We start from the raw sequence: 23,282 nt of genomic DNA on the forward strand, positions 1-23,282 counted from the left end.
AAGAATATTGAATTAATCACACTCTCTCACATTCAGAAGTCTCATACCATTATGACCTAGTATAAAAAACGCAAGTCACTGTGTGAGAGATAGAGAGCAGCATTGGAGAGAGGAATGAGCTGTTTTTAAAATTATTATTTACAAAATGTAACAAACAAATATGGACAAACTATAATACAAAATCTGTTTTAAGAATTATTTGAATATGTTTCTGTTGAAAACCAGATTCTTAGAAAAGCCCCTTGTGAAAAACACATCGTTGGGGCCGGATGGGGCCACAGTGTCTTCTGATCCCTCCTGTCTCAGCCTCCAGTATTTATGCTGCAGTAGTTTATGTGTCGTGGGGCTAGGGTCAGTCTGTTACATCTGGAGTATTTCTCTTGTCTTATCCGGTGTCCTGTGTGTATTTAAATATGCTCTCTCTAATTCTCTCTTTCTCTCTTTCTGTCTTTCTCTCGGAGGACCTGAGCCCTAGGACCATGCCTCAGGACTACCTGGTATGATGACTCCTTGCTGTCCCCAGTCCACCTGGCCGTGCTGCTGCTCCAGTTTCAACTGTTCTGCCTGCGGCTATGGAACCCTGACCTGTTCACCGGACGTGCTTGTTGCACCCTCGACAACTACTATGATTATTATTATTTGACCATGCTGGTCATTTATGAACATTTTAACATCTTGACTATGTTCTGTTATAATATCCACCCTGCACAGCCAGAAGAGGACTGGCCACCCCTCATAGCCTGGTTCCTCTCTAGGTTTCTTCCTAGGTTTTTGGCCTTTCTAGGGAGTTTTTCCTAGGGAGTTTTTCCTAGCCACCGTGCTTCTTTCACATGCTTTGCTTGCTGTTTGGGGTTTTAGGCTGGGTTTCTGTACAGCACTTTGAGAATATCAGCTGATGTACGAAGGGCTATATAAAAATAAATTTGATTTGATTTGATCGTCTGAAATGGCACAGCAGGTAGCCTAGTGGTTAGAGCTGGTAGCCTGGTGGTTAGAGTCTAGTGGTTAGAGCAGGTAGTCTAGTGGTTAGAGCAGGTAGCCTAGTGGTTAGAGCAGGTAGCCTAGTGGTTAGAGCCTAGTGGTTAGAGCAGGTAGCCTAGTGGTTAGAGCAGGTAGCCTAGTGGTTAGAGCCTAGTGGTTAGAGCAGGTAGTCTAGTGGTTAGAGCAGGTAGCCTAGTGGTTAGAGCAGGTAGTCTAGTGGTTAGAGCAGCTAGCCTAGTTGTTAGAGCTGGTAGTCTAGTGGTTAGAGCCTAGTGGTTGGAGCAGGTAGCCTAGTGGTTAGAGCAGGTAGCCTAGAGGTTAGAGCAGGTAGCCTAGTGGTTAGAGCAATTAGCCTAGTGGTTAGAGCAGGTAGCCTAGTGGTTAGAGCAGCTAGTCTAGTGGTTAGAGCAGGTAGTCTAGTGGTTAGAGCCTAGTGGTTAGAGCAGGTAGCCTAGTGGTTAGAGCAGGTAGTCTAGTGGTTAGAGCCTAGTGGTTAGAGCAGGTAGCCTAGTGGTTAGAGCAGGTAGCCTAGTGGTTAGAACAGGTAACCTAGTTGTTAGAGCAGCTAGCCTGGTGGTTAGAGCTGGTAGCCTATTGGTTAGAGCCTATTGGTTAGAGCCTAGTGGTTAGAGCAGCTAGCCTAGTGGTTAGAACAGGTAACCTAGTGGTTAGAGCCTAGTGGTTAGAGCAGGTAGCCTAGTGGTTAGAGCTGGTAGCCTAGTGGTTAGAGCCTAGTGGTTAGAGCAGGTAACCTAGTGGTTAGAGCAGGTAGCCTGGTGGTTAGAGCAGGTAGTCTAGTGGTTAGAGCAGGTAGCCTAGTGGTTAGAGCGGGTAGCCTAGTGGTTAGAGCAGGTAGCCTAGTGGTTAGAGCCTAGTGGTTAGAGCAGGTAGCCTAGTGGTTAGAGCAGGGAGCCTAGTGGTTAGAGCAGGGAGCCTAGTGGTTAGAGCAGGTAGCCTGGTGGTTAGAGCAGGTAGTCTAGTGGTTAGAGCAGGTAGCCTAGTGGTTAGAGCTGGTAGCCTAGTGGTTAGAGCCTAGTGGTTAGAGCAGGTAGCCTAGTGGTTAGAGCAAGTAGCCTAGTGGTTAGAGCAGGTAGCCTAGTGGTTAGAGCAGGTAGCCTAGTGGTTAGAGCAGGTAGCCTAGTGGTTAGAGCAGGTAGCCTAGTGGTTAGAGCAGGTAGCCTAGTGGTTAGAGCAGGTAGCCTAGTGGTTAGAGCGTTGGACTAGTAACCTAAAGGTTGCTGGATCAAATCCCCGAGCTGACAAAGTAGAAAAAGGCATTCTGCCCCTGAACAAGGAAGGTAAGGCAGGTAACTCAGTCGGCCGTCATTGACTTGCCGAGGTTAAATATATATCTCTTTTAGGCACTATCTTTGAACAGGGCGCCATTTCACACACAGACAACGTCTCTAAACAAGTGGTTAAAGTGTACACGTTTATTCATTGTATCATTAATCAAATATACAAAAAAAACGATATAGCCAGGTCCCAGATCAGTTTGTGCTTCAGCCAACATGTCCTGGGCCTGTATTCATAAAGCATCTCCGAGGAGGAGTGCTGATCTAGAATCAGGTTAGTATTTTAGATCACGATGGCCTGCGTTTACACAGGCAGCCCAATTCTGATCTATTTGGCAATAATTGGTCTTTTGACTGGGCAAAATATCAGAATTGGGCTGCCTGTTTTTAATGCAGCCAATGAATAAGATGATATAAACAAACGGGGGGACCTGATCCCAGATCAGCACTCCTACTAGGAGAGGCTTTATGAATACAGGCCCGGGACATGACAGTTGATAAATCAGGGGACTTGGTCTAATACAAACAAACAAATTTGGGAACAGGCTTTACAGAAAACACAGCTAGATCAAACTTACTCATGGATCTGTCCCAAATGGACCCCTATTCCCTACATTGTGCACTATAGCCCTATGGGCCCTGGATAAAGGTGAATAAAGGTGAATATAAAGTGAATAGAGGGCTATTTGGGACGTAGAAAGGTTTCTTTCATACAATGACAACATTATAAGATAGAGATAGATAAATCACGATCACAAAAATACAAATCTAGACTTAATTTACATCTTTAAAAAGTCCTTTAATTCTATTTCTATAAATTTTGAAAGACTCGACCCTGTAGATCTGGAGAACATAAGATAATTGATGTGACATGTAGTTTGTATTGGAACTAGGCCGGGGAAAAGGAAGCAAGGAAATATGTTGTGAGTATTGGAACTAGGCCGGGGAAAAGGAAGTATGTCGTCTGTATTGGAACTAGGCCAGAGAAAAGGAAGTATGTTGTCGGTATTGGAACTAGGCCTCTATCTCCAGGTGGGTTTCAGTGCTTTACTGAAGTCTCTGTAGTGGGTGGACTTGTCAGAGAAACTGCTGCTGTTTTTACCTGCATGCCCTTTAGGCTGCGCCAGCGAGTCAGGGAGGGTCTGTGGGGGCAGGGAGTTGGGGATCGGGGCGCGGAGGGGTCCCTTGATACTTTGTGTTCTCCTGATGGGGTTGTCTGTGCCTGGGGGGCCCGCGGGGGTCACCCTGTGGTGTCTCAACGACCCCGCCCGGCTGAGGGGTGACGGTCCGGGAGAGGGGACAGGGGAGGAACGGGGGGAGTTTTTAGAAGGGGTGAGGGTACTCCCCGGGGGGGCGAGAGCGGTCCGTCTGAAAGAGGAAGCGGCCGTGTTTCTGGCAAATCCAGGGAGGGGGGTGGGGTTGGAGACGCCTCCACGGTGGGAGGGGGTCGAGGGGGCACTGAGGCTGTTACCTCCTCCACCCTCCGCTATTGGAACAGCCCCACCGGCGGCAGCGAGGGCTCGGAGGGTGGAGCGGCACATCTTTTCCTCTGGAGGCGGTCTGGGGGCGACGGGGCGGAGAGGCTTTCGGACGGACGGCTTCCTCTGGAGGGTGGAAGGTTGGGGTTGGTCTCGGGCACTGCCGTGGACACCCGTGGTGGTCACGGCCTTGGGGTCGTCGACCTGGAGGCTATTGCGACGGGGTGTGGCGGAGCTCCTCTCTGCCCGTCTAAGAGAGCGGTTGGCTGGGCTAGAGGTGGTGGTGGTGGTGGTGGTCCGTGGACCAGAGCTCTGGTGACCAGGGGGTTTCTCCACCTGTTTACCCGGGATCGAGCCACGTCGACTGGCCTTGAAGATAGGGACCACACGCCTCATGCCCTGGTTCTCTGAGGAGTTGAGGGTGCGGATGACAGTTTTTCGCCCGCTGGTGGTGGTGGTGGTGGTCGAGGCGGGTCTGGAAGGCTTAGAGACCTGGCTGGTCTTGGGATTCGTACCCTGGGCTGACCTATCAGAGGCACCAGCGGTGACTGACGCAGGCAGCTCATTGGTTGAGGTAGACACTGCTGGAACCGATGACTCATCGGAGGAGACAGGCACTGACTGGTCAGTGGTGGACACAGGCACTGAGTACTCATTTGTGGGTTGAGATTCTGAAGGCATGCTATTGGCTGGGGACTCAGCCATAGAAGAAGCGGATACCTGGTGTGTTGGACTCTCAGCCTCGTCAGTGTGCGTGTGGTCGTCACCGCTCTGTGCGTGTGAGGAGAGGTCTATAATAGCTGTGGATGGAGATCGATCAGTCTCTGTCTGAGACACACCCTTCTTCTCCTCTACTTCACCCACAGGAGGCTCCTCATTCACTATCCCTGCAGCCACCATCCTACTATTCCCATCCACCTCTTCCTCCCTCTGTTCCCACCCCTCAGAACGCCCTTGGGAATTCTTCTGTGTATCCGTGAGGTTAGAGTCCCTGGGAATGTCCTTCTCCAGGTCTGTGTCGGTGACGACATCTCCCAGGTCGTGACCGTGTGGGGTCAAGACGAGGTCGAACGCTTGTAGCTTAGGAACCAGATTGTGTCGTTCAAGGTTGGCGGTCAGACTACTGGGTTGTTTGTGGTTGTTGTCAGGGTCAGTGGTCCGGTTCAGGTCTGTGCCAGGTTTGTGGTCTGTGGTTGCTGTCTGAGGGCTGTGATTTGAGTTGACGCCAGGTTGAGGTTTATGGTGACTGTACCTCGGACCTAAGGAGGTGGGTATAGAGGAAGGTGAGTGTGGACCAGGCCAGTCTACCTGAGGGTGCTGATTCTGGGGTTGAGTGTGACCCGCAGGTCCCTGGGTCTGAAGCCGGTTCAGAGGGGAGATGTTTGGACTCCTCAGCCCAGTTTCAGGTGACCTCATGGGGGAGGAATCCCGCTGCTCGGCCCCCCTCCACAGTCGGCGCCCGGGATTCGGTGACCCCCCTACGACCTTAACGTCAGAGGTGATGCCTAGAGTTAGCAGGCTAGTCAGCTGACGGTCAGCCGCTGCAGATGCAGAACCGCGAGAACGGCGGACGCTTCCGGAACGCCCCAGTGCATTCTTGGGGCTGTGCGGCGAGCATGGGCGGGACTTGAGAAGCTCGATGAGCCCTTCCTCCTGGGAAAGAGCCACCTCTATGTCCGTCTCGCTGCTGCTGCGCATTCCGAAGACCCCGCCCACCTCCTCTCCGCCCGCCCACGAGTGGCGTTTCTCCTCGAGCTCCTGTATCCGACGACGAGACACCTCCTTCAGCTCACGCTCCAGGTTGTCCTAGAGAGCAGAGAGGGGAACGATATGACATTTGAAATGTCTTTATTCTTTTTGGAACTTTTTGTGAGTGTAATGTTTACCGTTCATTTTTTTTATTGTTTATTTCACTTTTGTTTATTATCTATTACACTTGCTTTGGTAATGTTAACATATGTTTCCCATGCTAATAAAGCCCCTTAAACTGAAATGTAATTGAAATTGGGAGAGAGAGAGAGACGGGAGAGAGGGGGAGCGGTAGCGAGAGGTAGAGAGAGACGGGAGAGAGGGGGAGCGGTAGTGAGAGGTAGAGAGAGAGAGAGACGGGAGAGAGGGGGAGCGGTAGTGAGAGGTAGAGAGAGAGAGAGACGGGAGAGAGGGGGAGCGGTAGTGAGAGGTAGAGAGAGAGAGAGACGGGAGAGAGGGGGAGCGGTAGCGAGAGGTAGAGAGAGAGAGAGAGACAGGAGAGAGGGGGAGCGGTAGGGAGAGGTAGAGAGAGAGAGAGACGGGAGAGAGGGGGAGCGGTAGTGAGAGGTAGAGAGAGAGAGAGAGACGGGAGAGAGGGGGAGCGGTAGTGAGAGGTAGAGAGAGAGAGACGGGAGAGAGGGGGAGCGGTAGCGAGAGGTAGAGAGAGACGGGAGAGAGGGGGAGTGGTAGTGAGAGGTGAGAGAGAGAGAGACAGGAGAGAGGGGGAGCGGTAGCGAGAGGTAGAGAGAGACGGGAGAGAGGGGGAGCGGTAGTGAGAGGTAGAGAGAGAGAGAGAGAGACGGGAGAGAGGGGGAGCGGTAGTGAGAGGTAGAGAGAGAGAGACGGGAGAGAGGGGGAGCGGTAGCGAGAGGTAGAGAGAGACGGGAGAGAGGGGGAGCGGTAGCGAGAGGTAGAGAGAGACGGGAGAGAGGGGGAGCAGTAGCGAGAGGTAGAGAGAGAGAGAGAGACGGGAGAGAGGGGGAGCGGTGGCGAGAGGTAGAGAGAGAGAGACGGGAGAGAGGGGGAGTGGTAGTGAGAGGTAGAGAGAGAGAGAGACAGGAGAGAGGGGGAGCGGTAGCGAGAGGTAGAGAGAGACGGGAGAGAGGGGGAGCGGTAGTGAGAGGTAGAGAGAGAGAGACAGGAGAGAGGGGGAGCGGTAGTGAGAGGTAGAGAGAGAGAGACGGGAGAGAGGGGGAGTGGTAGTGAGAGGTAGAGAGAGAGAGAGACAGGAGAGAGGGGGAGCGGTAGCGAGAGGTAGAGAGAGACGGGAGAGAGGGGGAGCGGTAGTGAGAGGTAGAGAGAGAGAGAGACGGGAGAGAGGGGGAGCGGTAGCGAGAGGTAGAGAGAGAGAGACGGGAGAGAGGGGGAGCGGTAGGGAGAGGTAGAGAGAGAGAGACGGGAGAGAGGGGGAGAGAGAGACGGGAGAGGTAGAGAGAGACAGACAGAACAGTGTAAAAGTATTTACAGGTGTAATAACACTTGTTGAACACCAGGGGGAGTAACAGTACACATTTAGTAGCAGAGACACAGTCCAAAGGTTTTAACATTATTTAACTGTAACAGCTTGTTTGTATATTCACAGTGAGGTAACCTTGACGATGGTCTAGTACCTTGACATCCAGTTTTGATTTATTCTGGTCTTCCAGACTAACAGGGCGATGGTCTCGTACCTTGACATCCAGTTTTGATTTATTCTGGTCTTCCAGACTAACAGGGCGATGGTCTCGTACCTTGACTGCTTTCTGGAATTTCAGGCAGAAGTCTTGGAACACTTTGAAACACTCGTCCAGCCTGAAGGACTCTCTGTCTTCGCAGAAGAAGTCGATCAGATTGTTCCCTTCGTTCCTTAACTCCTGTCTCTGCCTTCGCAACTCAACCAGGGCTGCTGTCGAATTCTAGGAGAGGAAGAGGATGCACACAAGTTACTACACACACACACACACTGTTACTACACACACACACACACACACACACACACACTGTGTTACTACACACACACTCTGTTACTACACACACACACACACACAGACACACACACACACACACACACACACACACACGTTACTACTACACACACGTTACACACACTAAAGTCGTGACCCACTCAGCCTACTATACTCGTACAGACACTTACTTACACTCAAATACAATCCCTGACATCTCTCTCTCTGTGTCCCTGACCTCTCCTCTCTCTGTGTCCCTGTCCTCTCTCTCTCTGTCTCCCTGTCCTCTCTCTCTCTCTGTGTCCCTGTCCTCTCTCTCTCTGTGTCCCTGACCTCTCCTCTCTCTGTCTCCCTGTCCTCTCTCTCTCTGTCTCCCTGTCCTCTCTCTCTCTCTGTGTCCCTGTCCTCTCTCTCTCTGTGTCCCTGTCCTCTCTCTCTCTGTCTGCCTGTCCTCTCTCTCTCTGTGTCCCTGTCCTCTCTCTCTCTCTGTCTCCCTGTCCTCTCTCTCTCTCTGTCTCCCTGTCCTCTCTCTCTCTGTGTCCCTGTCCTCTCTCTCTCTCTGTCTCCCTGTCCTCTCTCTCTCTCTGTGTCCCTGTCCTCTCTCTCTCTCTGTCTCCCTGTCCTCTCTCTCTCTGTCTCCCTGTCCTCTCTCTCTCTCTGTCTCCCTGTCCTCTCTCTCTCTGTCTCCCTGTCCTCTCTCTCTCTGTCTCCCTGTCCTCTCTCTCTCTGTCTCCCTGTCCTCTCTCTCTCTGTGTCCCTGTCCTCTCTCTCTCTGTGTCCCTGTCCTCTCTCTCTCTCTGTCTCCCTGTCCTCTCTCTCTCTCTGTCTCCCTGTCCTCTCTCTCTCTCTGTCTCCCTGTCCTCTCTCTCTCTCTGTCTCCCTGTCCTCTCTCTCTCTGTGTCCCTGTCCTCTCTCTCTCTCTGTCTCCCTGTCCTCTCTCTCTCCGTGTCCCTGTCCTCTCTCTCTCTCTGTCCCTGTCCTCTCTCTCTCTCTGTGTCCCTGTCCTCTCTCTCTCTCTGTGTCCCTGTCCTCTCTCTCTCTCTGTCTCCCTGTCCTCTCTCTCTCTCTGTCCTCTCTCTCTCTCTGTCCTCTCTCTCTCTGTGTCCCTGTCCTCTCTCTCCGTGTCCCTGTCCTCTCTCTCCGTGTCCCTGTCCTCTCTCTCCGTGTCCCTGTCCTCTCTCTCCGTGTCCCTGTCCTCTCTCTCTGTGTCCCTGTCCTCTCTCTCTGTGTCCCTGTCCTCTCTCTCCGTGTCCCTGTCCTCTCTCTCCATGTCTGACCTGTAGGAACTGGTCCAGCTGCAGCAGCAGCTCTGTCTCTCCCTGGATGCTCTCCTCTACTGAGCATATACGAGACGACAGCGACTGGAACTCTGCATCTACGTTCTCCACCGATATCCTGGAGGGAAAGGGTGAAAGGTCACAGGGCAAAGAAGGTTCACGGTAGCAGTGAGTCACTATGTCACGATAATGATTACTGAAGTCAGATCAGCCTTACAGTATATATAGTGTAGTATTATTGACCAGGGCCCTTACAGTATATATAGTGTAGTACTATTGACCAGAGCCCTATGGTCTTACAGTATATATAGTGTAGTAGTATTTACTAGAGCCCTTACAGTATATATAGTGTAGTACTATTGACCAGAGCCCAGCCTGTATATATAGTGTAGTACTATTGACCAGAGCCCTTACAGTATATATAGTGTAGTACTATTGACCAGAGCCCAGCCTGTATATATAGTGTAGTATTATTGACCAGAGCCCAGCCTGTATATATAGTGTAGTACTATTGACCAGAGCCCTGCCAGTATATATAGTGTAGTACTATTGACCAGAGCCCAGCCTGTAGATATAGTGTAGTACTATTGATCAGAGCCCAGCCTGTATATATAGTGTAGTACTATTGACCAGAGCCCAGCCAGTATATATAGTGTAGTATTATTGACCAGAGCCCAGCCTGTAGATATAGTGTAGTATTATTGACCAGAGCCCAGCCTGTATATATAGTGTAGTATTATTGACCAGAGCCCAGCCTGTATATATAGTGTAGTACTATTGACCAGAGCCCAGCCTGTATATATAGTGTAGTACTATTGACCAGAGCCCTTACAGTATATATAGTGTAGTACTATTGACCAGAGCCCAGCCTGTATATATAGTGTAGTACTATTGACCAGAGCCCAGCCTGTATATATAGTGTAGTACTATTGACCAGAGCCCAGCCTGTATATATAGTGTAGTACTATTGACTAGAGCCCTTACAGTATATATAGTGTAGTACTATTGACCAGAGCCCAGCCTGTATATATAGTGTAGTACTATTGACCAGAGCCCAGCCTGTATATATAGTGTAGTACTATTGACCAGAGCCCTTACAGTATATATAGTGTAGTACTATTGACCAGAGCCCAGCCTGTATATATAGTGTAGTACTATTGACCAGAGCCCAGCCTGTATATATAGTGTAGTACTATTGACCAGAGCCCTTACAGTATATATAGTGTAGTACTATTGACCAGAGCCCAGCCTGTATATATAGTGTAGTACTATTGACCAGAGCCCTTACAGTATATATAGTGTAGTACTATTGACCAGAGCCCAGCCAGTATATATAGTGTAGTACTATTGACCAGAGCCCAGCCTGTATATATAGTGTAGTACTATTGACCAGAGCCCAGCCTGTATATATAGTGTAGTACTATTGACCAGAGCCCTTAGCCTGTATATATAGTGTAGTACTATTGACCAGAGCCCAGCCTGTATATATAGTGTAGTACTATTGACCAGAGCCCAGCCTGTATATATAGTGTAGTTCTATTGACCAGAGCCCAGCCTGTATATATAGTGTAGTATTATTGACCAGAGCCCAGCCAGTATATATAGTGTAGTACTATTGACCAGAGCCCAGCCAGTATATATAGTGTAGTACTATTGACCAGAGCCCTTACAGTATATATAGTGTAGTACTATTGACCAGAGCCCAGCCAGTATATATAGTGTAGTACTATTGACCAGAGCCCAGCCTGTATATATAGTGTAGTATTATTGACCAGAGCCCAGCCTGTATATATAGTGTAGTATTATTGACCAGAGCCCTTACAGTATATATAGTGTAGTACTATTGACCAGAGCCCAGCCTGTATATATAGTGTAGTACTATTGATCAGAGCCCAGCCTGTATATATAGTGTAGTACTATTGACCAGAGCCCTGCCAGTATATATAGTGTAGTACTATTGACCAGAGCCCAGCCTGTATATATAGTGTAGTACTATTGACCAGAGCCCTGCCAGTATATATAGTGTAGTACTATTGACCAGAGCCCAGCCTGTATATATAGTGTAGTACTATTGACCAGAGCCCAGCCTGTAGATATAGTGTAGTTCTATTGACCAGAGCCCAGCCTGTATATATAGTGTAGTACTATTGACCAGAGCCCAGCCTGTATATATAGTGTAGTTCTATTGACCAGAGCCCTTACAGTATATATAGTGTAGTTCTATTGACCAGAGCCCAGCCTGTATATATAGTGTAGTCCTATTGACCAGAGCCCAGCCTGTATATATAGTGTAGTACTATTGACCAGAGCCCAGCCAGTATATATAGTGTAGTACTATTGACCAGAGCCCAGCCTGTATATATAGTGTAGTACTATTGACCAGAGCCCAGCCTGTAGATATAGTGTAGTTCTATTGACCAGAGCCCAGCCTGTATATATAGTGTAGTACTATTGACCAGAGCCCAGCCAGTATATATAGTGTAGTACTATTGACCAGAGCCCAGCCAGTATATATAGTGTAGTACTATTGACCAGAGCCCAGCCTGTATATATAGTGTAGTATTATTGACCAGAGCCCAGCCAGTATATATAGTGTTGTTCTATTGACCAGAGCCCAGCCTGTATATATAGTGTAGTTCTATTGACCAGAGCCCAGCCTGTATATATAGTGTAGTTCTATTGACCAGAGCCCAGCCAGTATATATAGTGTTGTTCTATTGACCAGAGCCCAGCCTGTATATATAGTGTAGTTCTATTGACCAGAGCCCAGCCTGTATATATAGTGTAGTATTATTGACCAGAGCCCAGCCTGTATATATAGTGTAGTTCTATTGACCAGAGCCCAGCCTGTATATATAGTGTAGTTCTATTGACCAGAGCCCAGCCTGTATATATAGTGTAGTTCTATTGACCAGAGCCCAGCCTGTATATATAGTGTAGTTCTATTGACCAGAGCCCTTACAGTATATATAGTGTAGTTCTATTGACCAGAGCCCAGCCAGTATATATAGTGTAGTATTATTGTGCCTGTGTCTCACCGTGCTGCATACTGGACATGCTGAAGTTTTCCAGGAAACTCTAGAAGTTTATCATCCTTCTTCTGTGCTTCCTAAGAGGACCAGAAAGGACCAGGTCATCCCACAGAGACAGACAGGCAGATAGACAGATAAGCAGACAGACAGGCAGATAAGCAGACAGACAGGCAGATAAGCAGACAGACAGGCAGATAAGCAGACAGACAGGCAGATAGACAGACAAACAGGCAGATAGACAGACAAACAGGCAGATAGACAGACAGACAGACAGACAGACAGGCAGATAGACAGACAGACAAACAGGCAGATAGACAGACAAACAGGCAGATAGACAGACAAACAGACAGATAGACAGACAAACAGACAGATAGACAGACAGATAGACAGATAAACAGACAGATAGACAGACAGACAGACAGACAGACAGACAGACAGACAGACAGACAGACAGACAGACAGACAGACAGACAGACAGACAGACAGACAGACAGACAGACAGACAGACAGACAGACAGACACCTCTCCTCTCCTCACCAGAGCTACAAAGTGCAGCAGGTTCATGCCAGGTTTGTTGGCCTTGGTGTCAGCCAGAGACAGGAGAGAGGACAGCTTGAAACCCACAGCATTACCAGCATAACCACCCTGTAGACACAATCAAATCAGTCAACACTTTAGACAGAGCCCTTTGGTGGAGTCACACACAAACACTCTCTCTCTCTCTCTCTCTCTGACTCACAGTGTTGAGGATGTTTCCAGCCTGTAGCACCAGGTGTAGGATGGCATGAAGCTCCTCACAGACCAGGAGCTCTACAGAGAGATACTGTTAATATATCACTGAAACTAGCACAGTAAACACACCAAAAGCCCTTCATTTAAATATATAGTGTTACAGGAAGCCAGAGAGAGTGATGGAGGAGAAAGAAAGACAGAGAGAAAAAGAGAGAGAGAGAGATAAAGAAAGGAGACAGACATTAAACTGCTCTCAGCATGACACAGGAAGAGAATTAACGGAGAGAAAAGGAGAGAGAAGAGAGGGAGTGGTTTCTTCCATTTATCCATTTGCTGAAGCATCCCACCAGTGCTTATCTGTTAGTGTAGGTCCATGAACATGATATTTATATCAGAAAGCTGTTTTCTGGGGAGACTAATATGACACTACTGTTCATCCTCAAATACCTTCACATCTTTCACTTCTGATAGCACTCCTATAGTATTATAACAATAATAAACCATAATAACACTAACCATCATCATAATAACAACAACAAGAATAATAACAACCACAATAATAATAACAACCACAATAATAATAACAACAATAAATAATAACAACAATAACAATAATAACAATAACAATAATAAACCATAATAACACTAACCATCATCATAATAATAATACCCATGATAATAATAATAATATGAATAATACCACAATGATAATAACAATAATACCCATGATAATAACAATAATAACCCATGATATTAATAATAATACCCATGATAATAATAACATGAATAATACCCATAATAATAACAATAATATCAATAATACCCATAATAATAACAATAATATGAATAATACCCATGATAATAACAATAATATGAATAATACCCATGATATTAACAATAATACCCATGATAATAAACAATAATAACAATAATACCCATGATAATAACAATAATACCCATGATAATAACAATAATATGAATAATACCCATGATAATAACAATAATAATAATAATACCCATGATAATAACAATAATATGAATAATACCCATGATAATAACAATAATACCCATGATAATAATAATAATATGAATAATACCCATGATAATAACAATAATATGAATAATACCCATGATAATAACAATAATATGAATAATACCCATGATAATAACAATAATACCCATGATAATAACAATAATAATAATAATACCCATGATAATAATATGAATAATACCCATGATAATAACAATAATACCCATGATAATAACAATAATAATAATAATACCCATGATAATAACTATGAATAATACCCATGATAATAACAATAATACCCATGATAATAACAATAATATGAATAATACCCATGATAATAAAATAATAACAATAATACCCATGATAATAATAATAATATGAATAATACCCATGATAATAATAATATCAATAATACCCATGATAATAATAATAATATGAATAATACCCATGATAATAATATGAATAATACCCATGATAATAACAATAATACCCATGATAATAACAATAATATGAATAATACCCATGATAATAACAATAATACCCATGATAATACCCATAATAATATGAATAATACCCATGATAATAACAATAATATGAATAATACCCATGATAATAACAATAATATGAATAATACCCATGATAATAACAATAATATGAATAATACCCATAATAATAACAATAATATGAATAATACCCATGATAATAATAATAATATGAATAATACCCATGATAATAATAATAATATGAATAATACCCATGATAATAACAATAATATGAATAATACCCATGATAATAATAATAATATGAATAATACCCATGATAATAACAATAATATGAATAATACCCATGATAATAACAATAATATGAATAATACCCATGATAATAATAATAACCTGCCCTTTAGAGGAGGTTATGGTGGTTTTAGTGGGATTTAGGGAGGAGAGGGACCTCACCTTTTGTGGCGGTTCGTAGGACAGCGATGTCGCGACTCATGTTCTCACAGGCTGGGGGAAACTCTTCTCTCAGTACCATGGCCTTGATACGCACCCCAAAACTACACACACACACACACACACACACACACACACACACACACACTTGGCTTTTGCATAATAGTTCAATAGTGAATGGCATGTTAATCGATCAGAAAGTAGGGTCCAGACTGGGGCTAGGGTCAGGTCACTAAATGCCATGACCTCTCACCTGGGCACTTGGGTGAGCAGGAACATGAAGGAATCGGCCAATGAGAGTTTAGAGGGATCGCCTCGGAACGCTTTAAGTTTCTTCACCTGAGAGGAAGAGACAGGGACATAGAATCAACATAGTGTGTGTGTGTGTGTGTGTGTGTGTGTGTTTGCCGTGCTGTGTGTGTGTGTGTGTGTGTGTGTGTGTGTGTGTGTGTGTGTGTGTGTGTGTGTGTGTGTGTGTGTGTGTGTGTGTGTCTCACCTCTTCAGTCTCAGGTAGTAGTTTGAGCAGCTCTTTAAGAAGCTCCGCTCCGTATGAATGACTGTTGCCATAGCGAATATCCTCTATTATGTCCTGGTTGGACCTGGAACAGACACAGTCAGGATTTAATATTTCTTTATTTAACCTTTATTTAACTAGGCAAGTCAAAGGATGGATTGATGAAAGTTCTAGAACCCTTCTCTCTAAACCCAGAAAGTTCTAGAACCCTTCTCTCTAAACCCAGAAAGTTCTAGAACCCTTCTCTCTAAACCCAGAAAGTTCTAGAACCCTTCTCTCTAAACCCAGAATGAAAGTTCTAGAACCCTTCTCTCTAAACCCAGAATGAAAGTTCTAGAACCCTTCTCTCTAAACCCAGAATGAAAGTTCTAGAACCCTTCTCTCTAAACCCAGAATGAAAGTTCTAGAACCCTTCTCTCTAAACCCAGAATGAAAGTTCTAGAACCCTTCTCTCTAAACCCAGAATGAAAGTTCTAGAACCCTTCTCTCTAAACCCAGAATGAAAGTTCTAGAACCCTTCTCTCTAAACCCAGAAAGAAAGTTCTAGAACCTCTCGAAACCATTTTCTCTCTGTCTCTTCAGTTTTAATAACTGGGATTTTTCCCACAATACCTCAGCTGGGTCTCCCTGCAATTATAAAGCGGGTACTCCCTCCGTACCAGGAAACCGAACCACAGTTTAATCCAGTCAACACAACAAAGACTGCAGATTGGCTAAGAGTGGCTAACTTCTGTAGGATTACAACTGAGAGAGGGGGAAAGACATGAAAAGAGGAGAGAGGAGGGGAGAGAGGGAAGGGAAAGGAGGGGAGATGAGAGAGGGGAGGGGGAGAGAGGTGGGAGAGAGGGTGGGTGGGGGGGGTCAAACCTATGTTTTAGTCAGACAGATGGCTGCTTATGTAGCAAAATGCTTTGATTGGTCAAGGGAGGGGAAAAAGAGGTGTTTGATCTCAACACTGAACCTGCATGAAAGTCGTCGTGTCACAAACTCACACCACACGTGTGGATAGAATCTGGGGAGAGACAAGACCGGACGCATCACCCTCATATATCACCCTCATATATCACCCATATCTCACCCTCATATCACCCTCATATCTCACCCATATCTCACCCATATCGCACCCTCATATCTCACCCATATCTCACCCATATCTCACCCTCATATCTCACCCATATATCACCCATATCTCACCCTCATATCACCCTCATATCACCCTCATATATCACCCTCATATATCACCCATATCTCACCCTCATATATCACCCATATATCACCCATATCTCTCCCTCATATATCACCCTCATATCTCACCCATATCTCACCCTCATATCACCCTCATATATCACCCTCATATCTCACCCTCATATCACCCTCATATCTCACCCATATCTCACCCTCATATATCACCCTCATATATCACCCATATCTCACCCTCATATCACCCTCATATCTCACTCATATATCACCCATATCTCTCCCTCATATATCACCCTCATATATCTCCCTCATATCTCTCCCTCATATCTCTCCCTCATATCTCACCCTCATATCTCACCCTCATATCTCACCCTCACATCTCACCCTCATATCTCTCCCTCATATCTCACCCTCATATCTCACCCTCATATATGACCCTCATATATGACCCCCATATCTCTCCCTCATATATCACCCTCATATATGACCCTCATATCTCACCCTCATATCTCACCCTCATATCTCACCCTCATATATGACCCTCATATATCACCCTCATATCTCTCCCTCATATCTCACCCTCATATCTCACCCTCATATATGACCCTCATATATCACCCTCATATCTCTCCCTCATATCTCTCCCTGTGTGTTGTGTTGTGGCAGCAGAGAGCGTTAACTGGTGGTATAGGCTATTGACGCAGTCAACACAAACTGGAAAGTACTCTGCATTCTTCTCCAAACACCAACTCATCCAACGGTGTGTGTGTGTGTGTGTGTGTGTGTGTGTGTGTGTGTGTGTGTGTGTGTGTCTGTGTGTGTGTGTGTGTGTGTGTTCAGTCTAAAGCCTTGTCGAAGTGACTCAAATCCTATTAGTTCGCCGATTCGATTTGAATCTGTTCTTTTTCCTGCAGTCTGAACAGCCAAAAAGCATATGGAATCGGATATTTCAAGCCACCTTTCAAACCACCTTCGTAGGTGGTTTGAAGTCTGATACAAAAATCTGATTTCTGACCATGTGACTTGTCTGAATGGTCAAATCTGATTTATTTGCCCTCCAGTAGTTTAGCATTTGTTGTTTGCTAGCTACTCTGTTAACAGTTTGACAAGAACATGTGGTAACTAACTAGCATGTTTAACTGTTTACAAATGACTGAATGTGCTTAAATACTTATTTCCCTCATTAAAATGCAAATCATTATATAACATTTTTGACATGCGTTTTTCTGGATTTTTTTGTTGTTATTCTGTCTCTCACTGTTCAAATAAAACTAACATTAAATTATACACTGATCCTTTCTTTGTCAGTGGGCAAACGTACAAAATCAGCAGGGGATCAAATACTTTTTTCCCTCCTCACTGTATAGACACAATGCATTCGGAAAGTATTCAGACCCCTTCACTTTTTCCACATTTTGTTACGTTACAGACTTATTCTAAAATTGATTAAATGTTTTCCTTTATCTACACACAATAACACATAATGACAAAGCAAAAACAGTTTTTAGACATTTTTGTAAAAGTATTAAAAACTAAAGATCTGAACTACCTTATTTACGTAAGTATTCAGACCCTTTGCTATGAGACTCTAAATTGAGCTCAGGTGCATCCTGTTTCCATTGATCATCCTTGAGATGTTTCTACAACTTGATTGGAGTCCACATGTGGTAAATTCAATTGATTGGACATGATTTGGAAAGGCACACACCTGTCTATATAAGGTCCCACAGTTGACAGAGCAAAAACCAAGCCATGAGGTCGAAGGAATTGAGCTCAGAGAGCTCGAGGCACAGATCCGGGGAAGGGTACCAAAACATTTCTGCAACATTGAAGGTCCCCAAGGACACAGTGGCCTCCATCATCCTTAAATGGAAGAAGTTTGGAACCACCAAGACTCTTCCTAGAGCTGGCCGCCCGGCCAAACTGGAAGCCACTCCTCAGTTAAAGGCACATGACAGCCTCGCTTGGAGTTTGCCAAAAGGCACCTAAAGGACTCCCAGACCATGAGAAACAAGATTCTCTGGTCTGATGAAACCAAGATTGAACTCTTTGGTCTGAATGCCAAGCGTCACGTCTGGAGGAAACCTGGCACCATCCCTATGATGAAGCATGGTGGTGGCAGCATCATTTTGTGGGGATGTTTTTCAGCGGAAGGGACCGGGAGACCAGTCAGGATTGAGGGAAAAATGAACGGAGCAAAGTACAGGGAGATCCTTGATGAAAACCTGCTCCAGAGCGCTCAGGACCTCAGACTGGGGTGAAGGTTCACCTTGCGTCATTATGGGGCACAGAGTCATTATGGGGTACAGAGTCATTATGGGGTATTGAGTCATTATGGGGTATAGAGTCATTATGGGGCACTGAGTCATTATGGGGTATTGTGTCATTATGGGGTACAGAGTCATTATGGGGTATTGAGTCATTATGGGGTACAGAGTCATTATGGGGCACAGAGTCATTATGGGGCACAGAGTCATTATGGGGTATAGAGTCATTATGGGGTAGTGAGTCATTATGGGGCTCTGAGTCATTATGGGGTATTGAGTCATTATGGGGTATTGAGTCATTATGGGGCACAGAGTCATTATGGGGTATTGAGTCATTATGGGGCACAGAGTCATTATGGGGTATAGAGTCATTATGGGGTATTGAGTCATTATGGGCTATAGAGTCATTATGGGGTATAGAGTCATTATGGGGTACAGAGTCATTATGGGGCACTGAGTCATTATGGGGTACAGAGTCATTATGGGGCACAGAGTCATTATGGGGTACAGAGTCATTATGGGGTACAGAGTCATTATGGGGCACAGAGTCATTATGGGGTACTGAGTCATTATGGGGTATTGAGTCATTATGGGGTATAGAGTCATTATGGGGTACAGAGTCATTATGGGGTATAGAGTCATTATGGGGCACTGAGTCATTATGGGGCACTGAGTCATTATGGGGTATTGTGTCATTATGGGGTATTGAGTCATTATGGGGCACAGAGTCATTATGGGGCACAGAGTCATTATGGGGTATAGAGTCATTATGGGGTATTGAGTCATTATGGGGCATTGAGTCATTATGGGGCACTGAGTCATTATGGGGCACTGAGTCATTATGGGGTATTGAGTCATTATGGGGTATTGAGTCATTATGAGGTATTGAGTCATTATGAGGTATTGAGTCATTATGGGGTATTGAGTCATTATGGGGTATAGAGTCATTATGGGGTATAGAGTCATTATGGGGTATAGAGTCATTATGGGGCACAGAGTCATTATGGGGCATAGAGTCATTATGGGGCACAGAGTCATTATGGGGTATAGAGTCATTATGGGGTATTGAGTCATTATGGGGTATTGAGTCATTATGGGGTATTGAGTCATTATGGGGTATTGAGTCATTATGGGGCACTGAGTCATTATGGGGTATAGAGTCATTATGGGGTATTGTGTCATTATGGGGTATTGTGTCATTATGGGGTATTGAGTCATTATGGGGTATAGAGTCATTATGGGGTATTGAGTCATTATGGGGTATAGAGTCATTATGGGGTATAGAGTCATTATGGGGTATTGTGTCATTATGGGGTATAGAGTCATTATGGGGTATAGAGTCATTATGGGGTATTGAGTCATTATGGGGCACTGAGTCATTATGGGGTATAGAGTCATTATGGGGTATTGTGTCATTATGGGGTATAGAGTCATTATGGGGTATTGAGTCATTATGGGGTATTGAGTCATTATGAGGTATTGAGTCATTATGGGGTATTGTGTCATTATGGGGCACTGAGTCATTATGGGGCTCTGAGTCATTATGGGGTACAGAGTCATTATGGGGCACTGAGTCATTATGGGGCACTGAGTCATTATGGGGCACTGAGTCATTATGGGGCACTGAGTCATTATGGGGCTCTGAGTCATTATGGGGTACAGAGTCATTATGGGGTATTGAGTCATTATGGGGTATTGAGTCATTATGGGGTACAGAGTCATTATGGGGCATTGAGTCATTATGGGGCATTGAGTCATTATGGGGTATAGAGTCATTATGGGGTATAGAGTCATTATGGGGTATTGAGTCATTATGGGGTATTGAGTCATTATGGGGCTCTGAGTCATTATGGGGTACAGAGTCATTATGGGGTATTGAGTCATTATGGGGTACAGAGTCATTATGGGGTATAGAGTCATTATGGGGTATTGTGTCATTATGGGGTATTGAGTCATTATGGGGTATTGAGTCATTATGGGGTATTGAGTCATTATGGGGCTCTGAGTCATTATGGGGTATAGAGTCATTATGGGGTATAGAGTCATTATGGGGTATTGAGTCATTATGGGGTATTGAGTCATTATGGGGTTTTGAGTCATTATGGGGTATTGAGTCATTATGGGGTATTGAGTCATTATGGGGCTCTGAGTCATTATGGGGTATTGAGTCATTATGGAGCACTGAGTCATTATTGGGTATTGTGTGTAGATTGATGAGAAAAAAACAATTTAATTCATTTTAGATTAAGGCTGTAAGGGGTCTGAATACTTTCCCAAATGATCTGTACATGTGTGTGTATATATATATATTGATTTATATGATGGAGAGAGAGAGAGTATTATGAGGATAGACTTACTTCTTGAACTGTTTGAGGTAAATTCCCACATTCATCCCTCTCTTCCAGTCCAGGATACTGATCTGAGAGAGAGAAAACAGAGGGAGAGAGAAAGAATTTGAAAACAAACCCAAATTTGATAAACTCCCATATCTACTGGGTGAAATACAACAGTGTGTCGTCACAGCAGCAAGATGTGTGACCTGTTGCCACAAGAAAAGGGCAACCAGTGAAGAACAAACACCATTGTAAATACAACCCATATTTATGTTTATTTATTTTCCCTTTTGTACTTTAACTATTTGCATATCGTTACAACATTGTATATAGACATAATATGACATTTGAAATGTCTTTATTCTTTTGGAACTTCTGTGAGTGTAATGTTTACTGTTAATTTTTTATTGTTTATTTCACTTTTGTTTATTATCTATTACACTTGTTTTGGCAACGTTAACATATGTTTCCCATGTTAATAAAGCACTTTGACTTGAACTGAGAGAGAACAAAGATAAACAGGGAGAAAGAGAGAGAGAACAGAGATAGAGAGAGAACAGAGATAGAGAGAGAACAGAGATGGAGAGAGAACAGAGATGGAGAGAGAACAGAGATGGAGAGAGTACAGAGATGGAGAGAGAACAGAGATAGAGAGAGAACAGAGATGGAGAGAGAACAGAGATGGAGAGAGAACAGAGATGGAGAGAGAACAGAGATGGAGAGAGAACAGAGATGGAGAGAGAACAGAGATGGAGAGAGAACAGAGATGGAGAGAGAACAGAGATAGAGAGAGAACAGAGATAGAGAGAGAACAGAGATGGAGAGAGAACAGAGATGGAGAGAGAACAGAGATAGAGAGAGAACAGAGATAGAGAGAGAACAGAGATGGAGAGAGAACAGAGATAGAGAGAGAACAGAGATGGAGAGAGAACAGAGATAGAGAGAGAACAGAGATGGAGAGAGAACAGAGATGGAGAGAGAACAGAGATGGAGAGAGAACAGAGATGGAGAGAGAACAGAGAGAAAGAGAGAGAAACAACAGAGATGGAGAGAGAACAGAGATGGAGAGAGAACAGAGATGGAGAGAGAACAGAGATGGAGAGAGAACAGAGATGGAGAGAGAACAGAGATGGAGAGAGAACAGAGATAGAGAGAGAACAGAGATAGAGAGAGAACAGAGATAGAGAGAGAACAGAGATAGAGAGAGAACAGAGATAGAGAGAGAACAGAGATGGAGAGAGAACAGAGATAGAGAGAGAACAGAGATGGAGAGAGAACAAAGATAGAGAGAGAACAGAGAGAAAGAGAGAGAACAGAGATAGAGAGAGAACAGAGATGGAGAGAGAGACAACAGAGATAGAGAGAGAACAGAGATGGAGAGAGAACAGAGATGGAGAGAGAACAGAGATGGAGAGAGAACAGAGATGGAGAGAGAACAGAGATGGAGAGAGAACAGAGATGGAGAGAGAACAGAGATGGAGAGAGAACAGAGATGGAGAGAGAACAAAGATAGAGAGAGAACAGAGAGAAAGAGAGAGAAACAACAGAGATGGAGAGAGAACAGAGATGGAGAGAGAACAGAGATGGAGAGAACAGAGATGGAGAGAGAACAGAGATGGAGAGAGAACAGAGATGGAGAGAGAACAGAGATGGAGAGAGAACAGAGATGGAGAGAGAACAGAGATGGAGAGAGAACAAAGATAGAGAGAGAACAGAGAGAAAGAGAGAGAACAGAGATAGAGAGAGAACAGAGATGGAGAGAGAGACAACAGAGATAGAGAGAGAACAGAGATGGAGAGAGAACAGAGATGGAGAGAGAACAGAGATGGAGAGAGAACAGAGATGGAGAGAGAACAGAGATGGAGAGAGAACAGAGATGGAGAGAGAACAGAGATGGAGAGAGAACAAAGATAGAGAGAGAACAGAGAGAAAGAGAGAACAGAGATGGAGAGAGAACAGAGATGGAGAGAGAACAGAGATAGAGAGAGAACAGAGATAGAGAGAGAACAGAGATAGAGAGAGAACAGAGATAGAGAGAGAACAGAGATAGAGAGAGAACAGAGATAGAGAGAGAACAGAGAGAGAGAGAACAGAGATGGAGAGAGAACAAAGATAGAGAGAGAACAAAGATAGAGAGAGAACAGAGATGGAGAGAGAACAGAGATAGAGAGAGAACAGAGATAGAGAGAGAACAGAGATAGAGAGAGAACAGAGATAGAGAGAGAACAGAGATAGAGAGAGAACAGAGATGGAGAGAGAACAAAGATAGAGAGAGAACAGAGAGAAAGAGAGAGAAACAACAGAGATGGAGAGAGAACAGAGATGGAGAGAGAACAGAGATGGAGAGAGAACAGAGATGGAGAGAGAACAGAGATGGAGAGAGAACAAAGATAGAGAGAGAACAGAGAGAAAGAGAGAGAGAACAGAGATAGAGAGAGAACAGAGAGAATGAAAACACAAATGCAACACTTCGCTAACTCAGAGCCAAGATGGAAATATA

General features: G+C 44.8%; 1 protein-coding gene across 3 annotated transcripts in view; it reads right to left on the reverse strand.

Moving 5' to 3' along the window:
- Positions 1-2,399: 2,399 nt before the first annotated feature.
- The window catches only part of LOC106578213 (uncharacterized), a 50,247-nt gene continuing 29,364 nt past the window's right edge, over positions 2,400-23,282 (reverse strand). For all 3 annotated transcript variants that reach the window (XM_082965403.1, XM_082965401.1, XM_082965404.1), the window contains exons 4-13: positions 20,807-20,868; positions 14,965-15,067; positions 14,721-14,806; positions 14,471-14,571; positions 12,495-12,565; positions 12,293-12,400; positions 11,762-11,832; positions 8,724-8,841; positions 7,234-7,398; positions 2,400-5,560 (exon numbers count right to left, since the gene is read on the reverse strand). In XM_082965403.1, coding sequence (XP_082821529.1) covers positions 3,299-5,560; positions 7,234-7,398; positions 8,724-8,841; positions 11,762-11,832; positions 12,293-12,400; positions 12,495-12,565; positions 14,471-14,571; positions 14,721-14,806; positions 14,965-15,067; positions 20,807-20,868 — 3,147 coding nt within the window. In that variant the 3' untranslated portion in view covers positions 2,400-3,298. The remainder of the gene's footprint in view (positions 5,561-7,233; positions 7,399-8,723; positions 8,842-11,761; positions 11,833-12,292; positions 12,401-12,494; positions 12,566-14,470; positions 14,572-14,720; positions 14,807-14,964; positions 15,068-20,806; positions 20,869-23,282) is intronic.

The sequence above is a fragment of the Salmo salar genome, chromosome 18 (genome assembly GCF_965601325.2).
Source record: "Salmo salar chromosome 18, fSalSal1, whole genome shotgun sequence".
Lineage (NCBI taxonomy): Eukaryota > Metazoa > Chordata > Actinopteri > Salmoniformes > Salmonidae > Salmo > Salmo salar.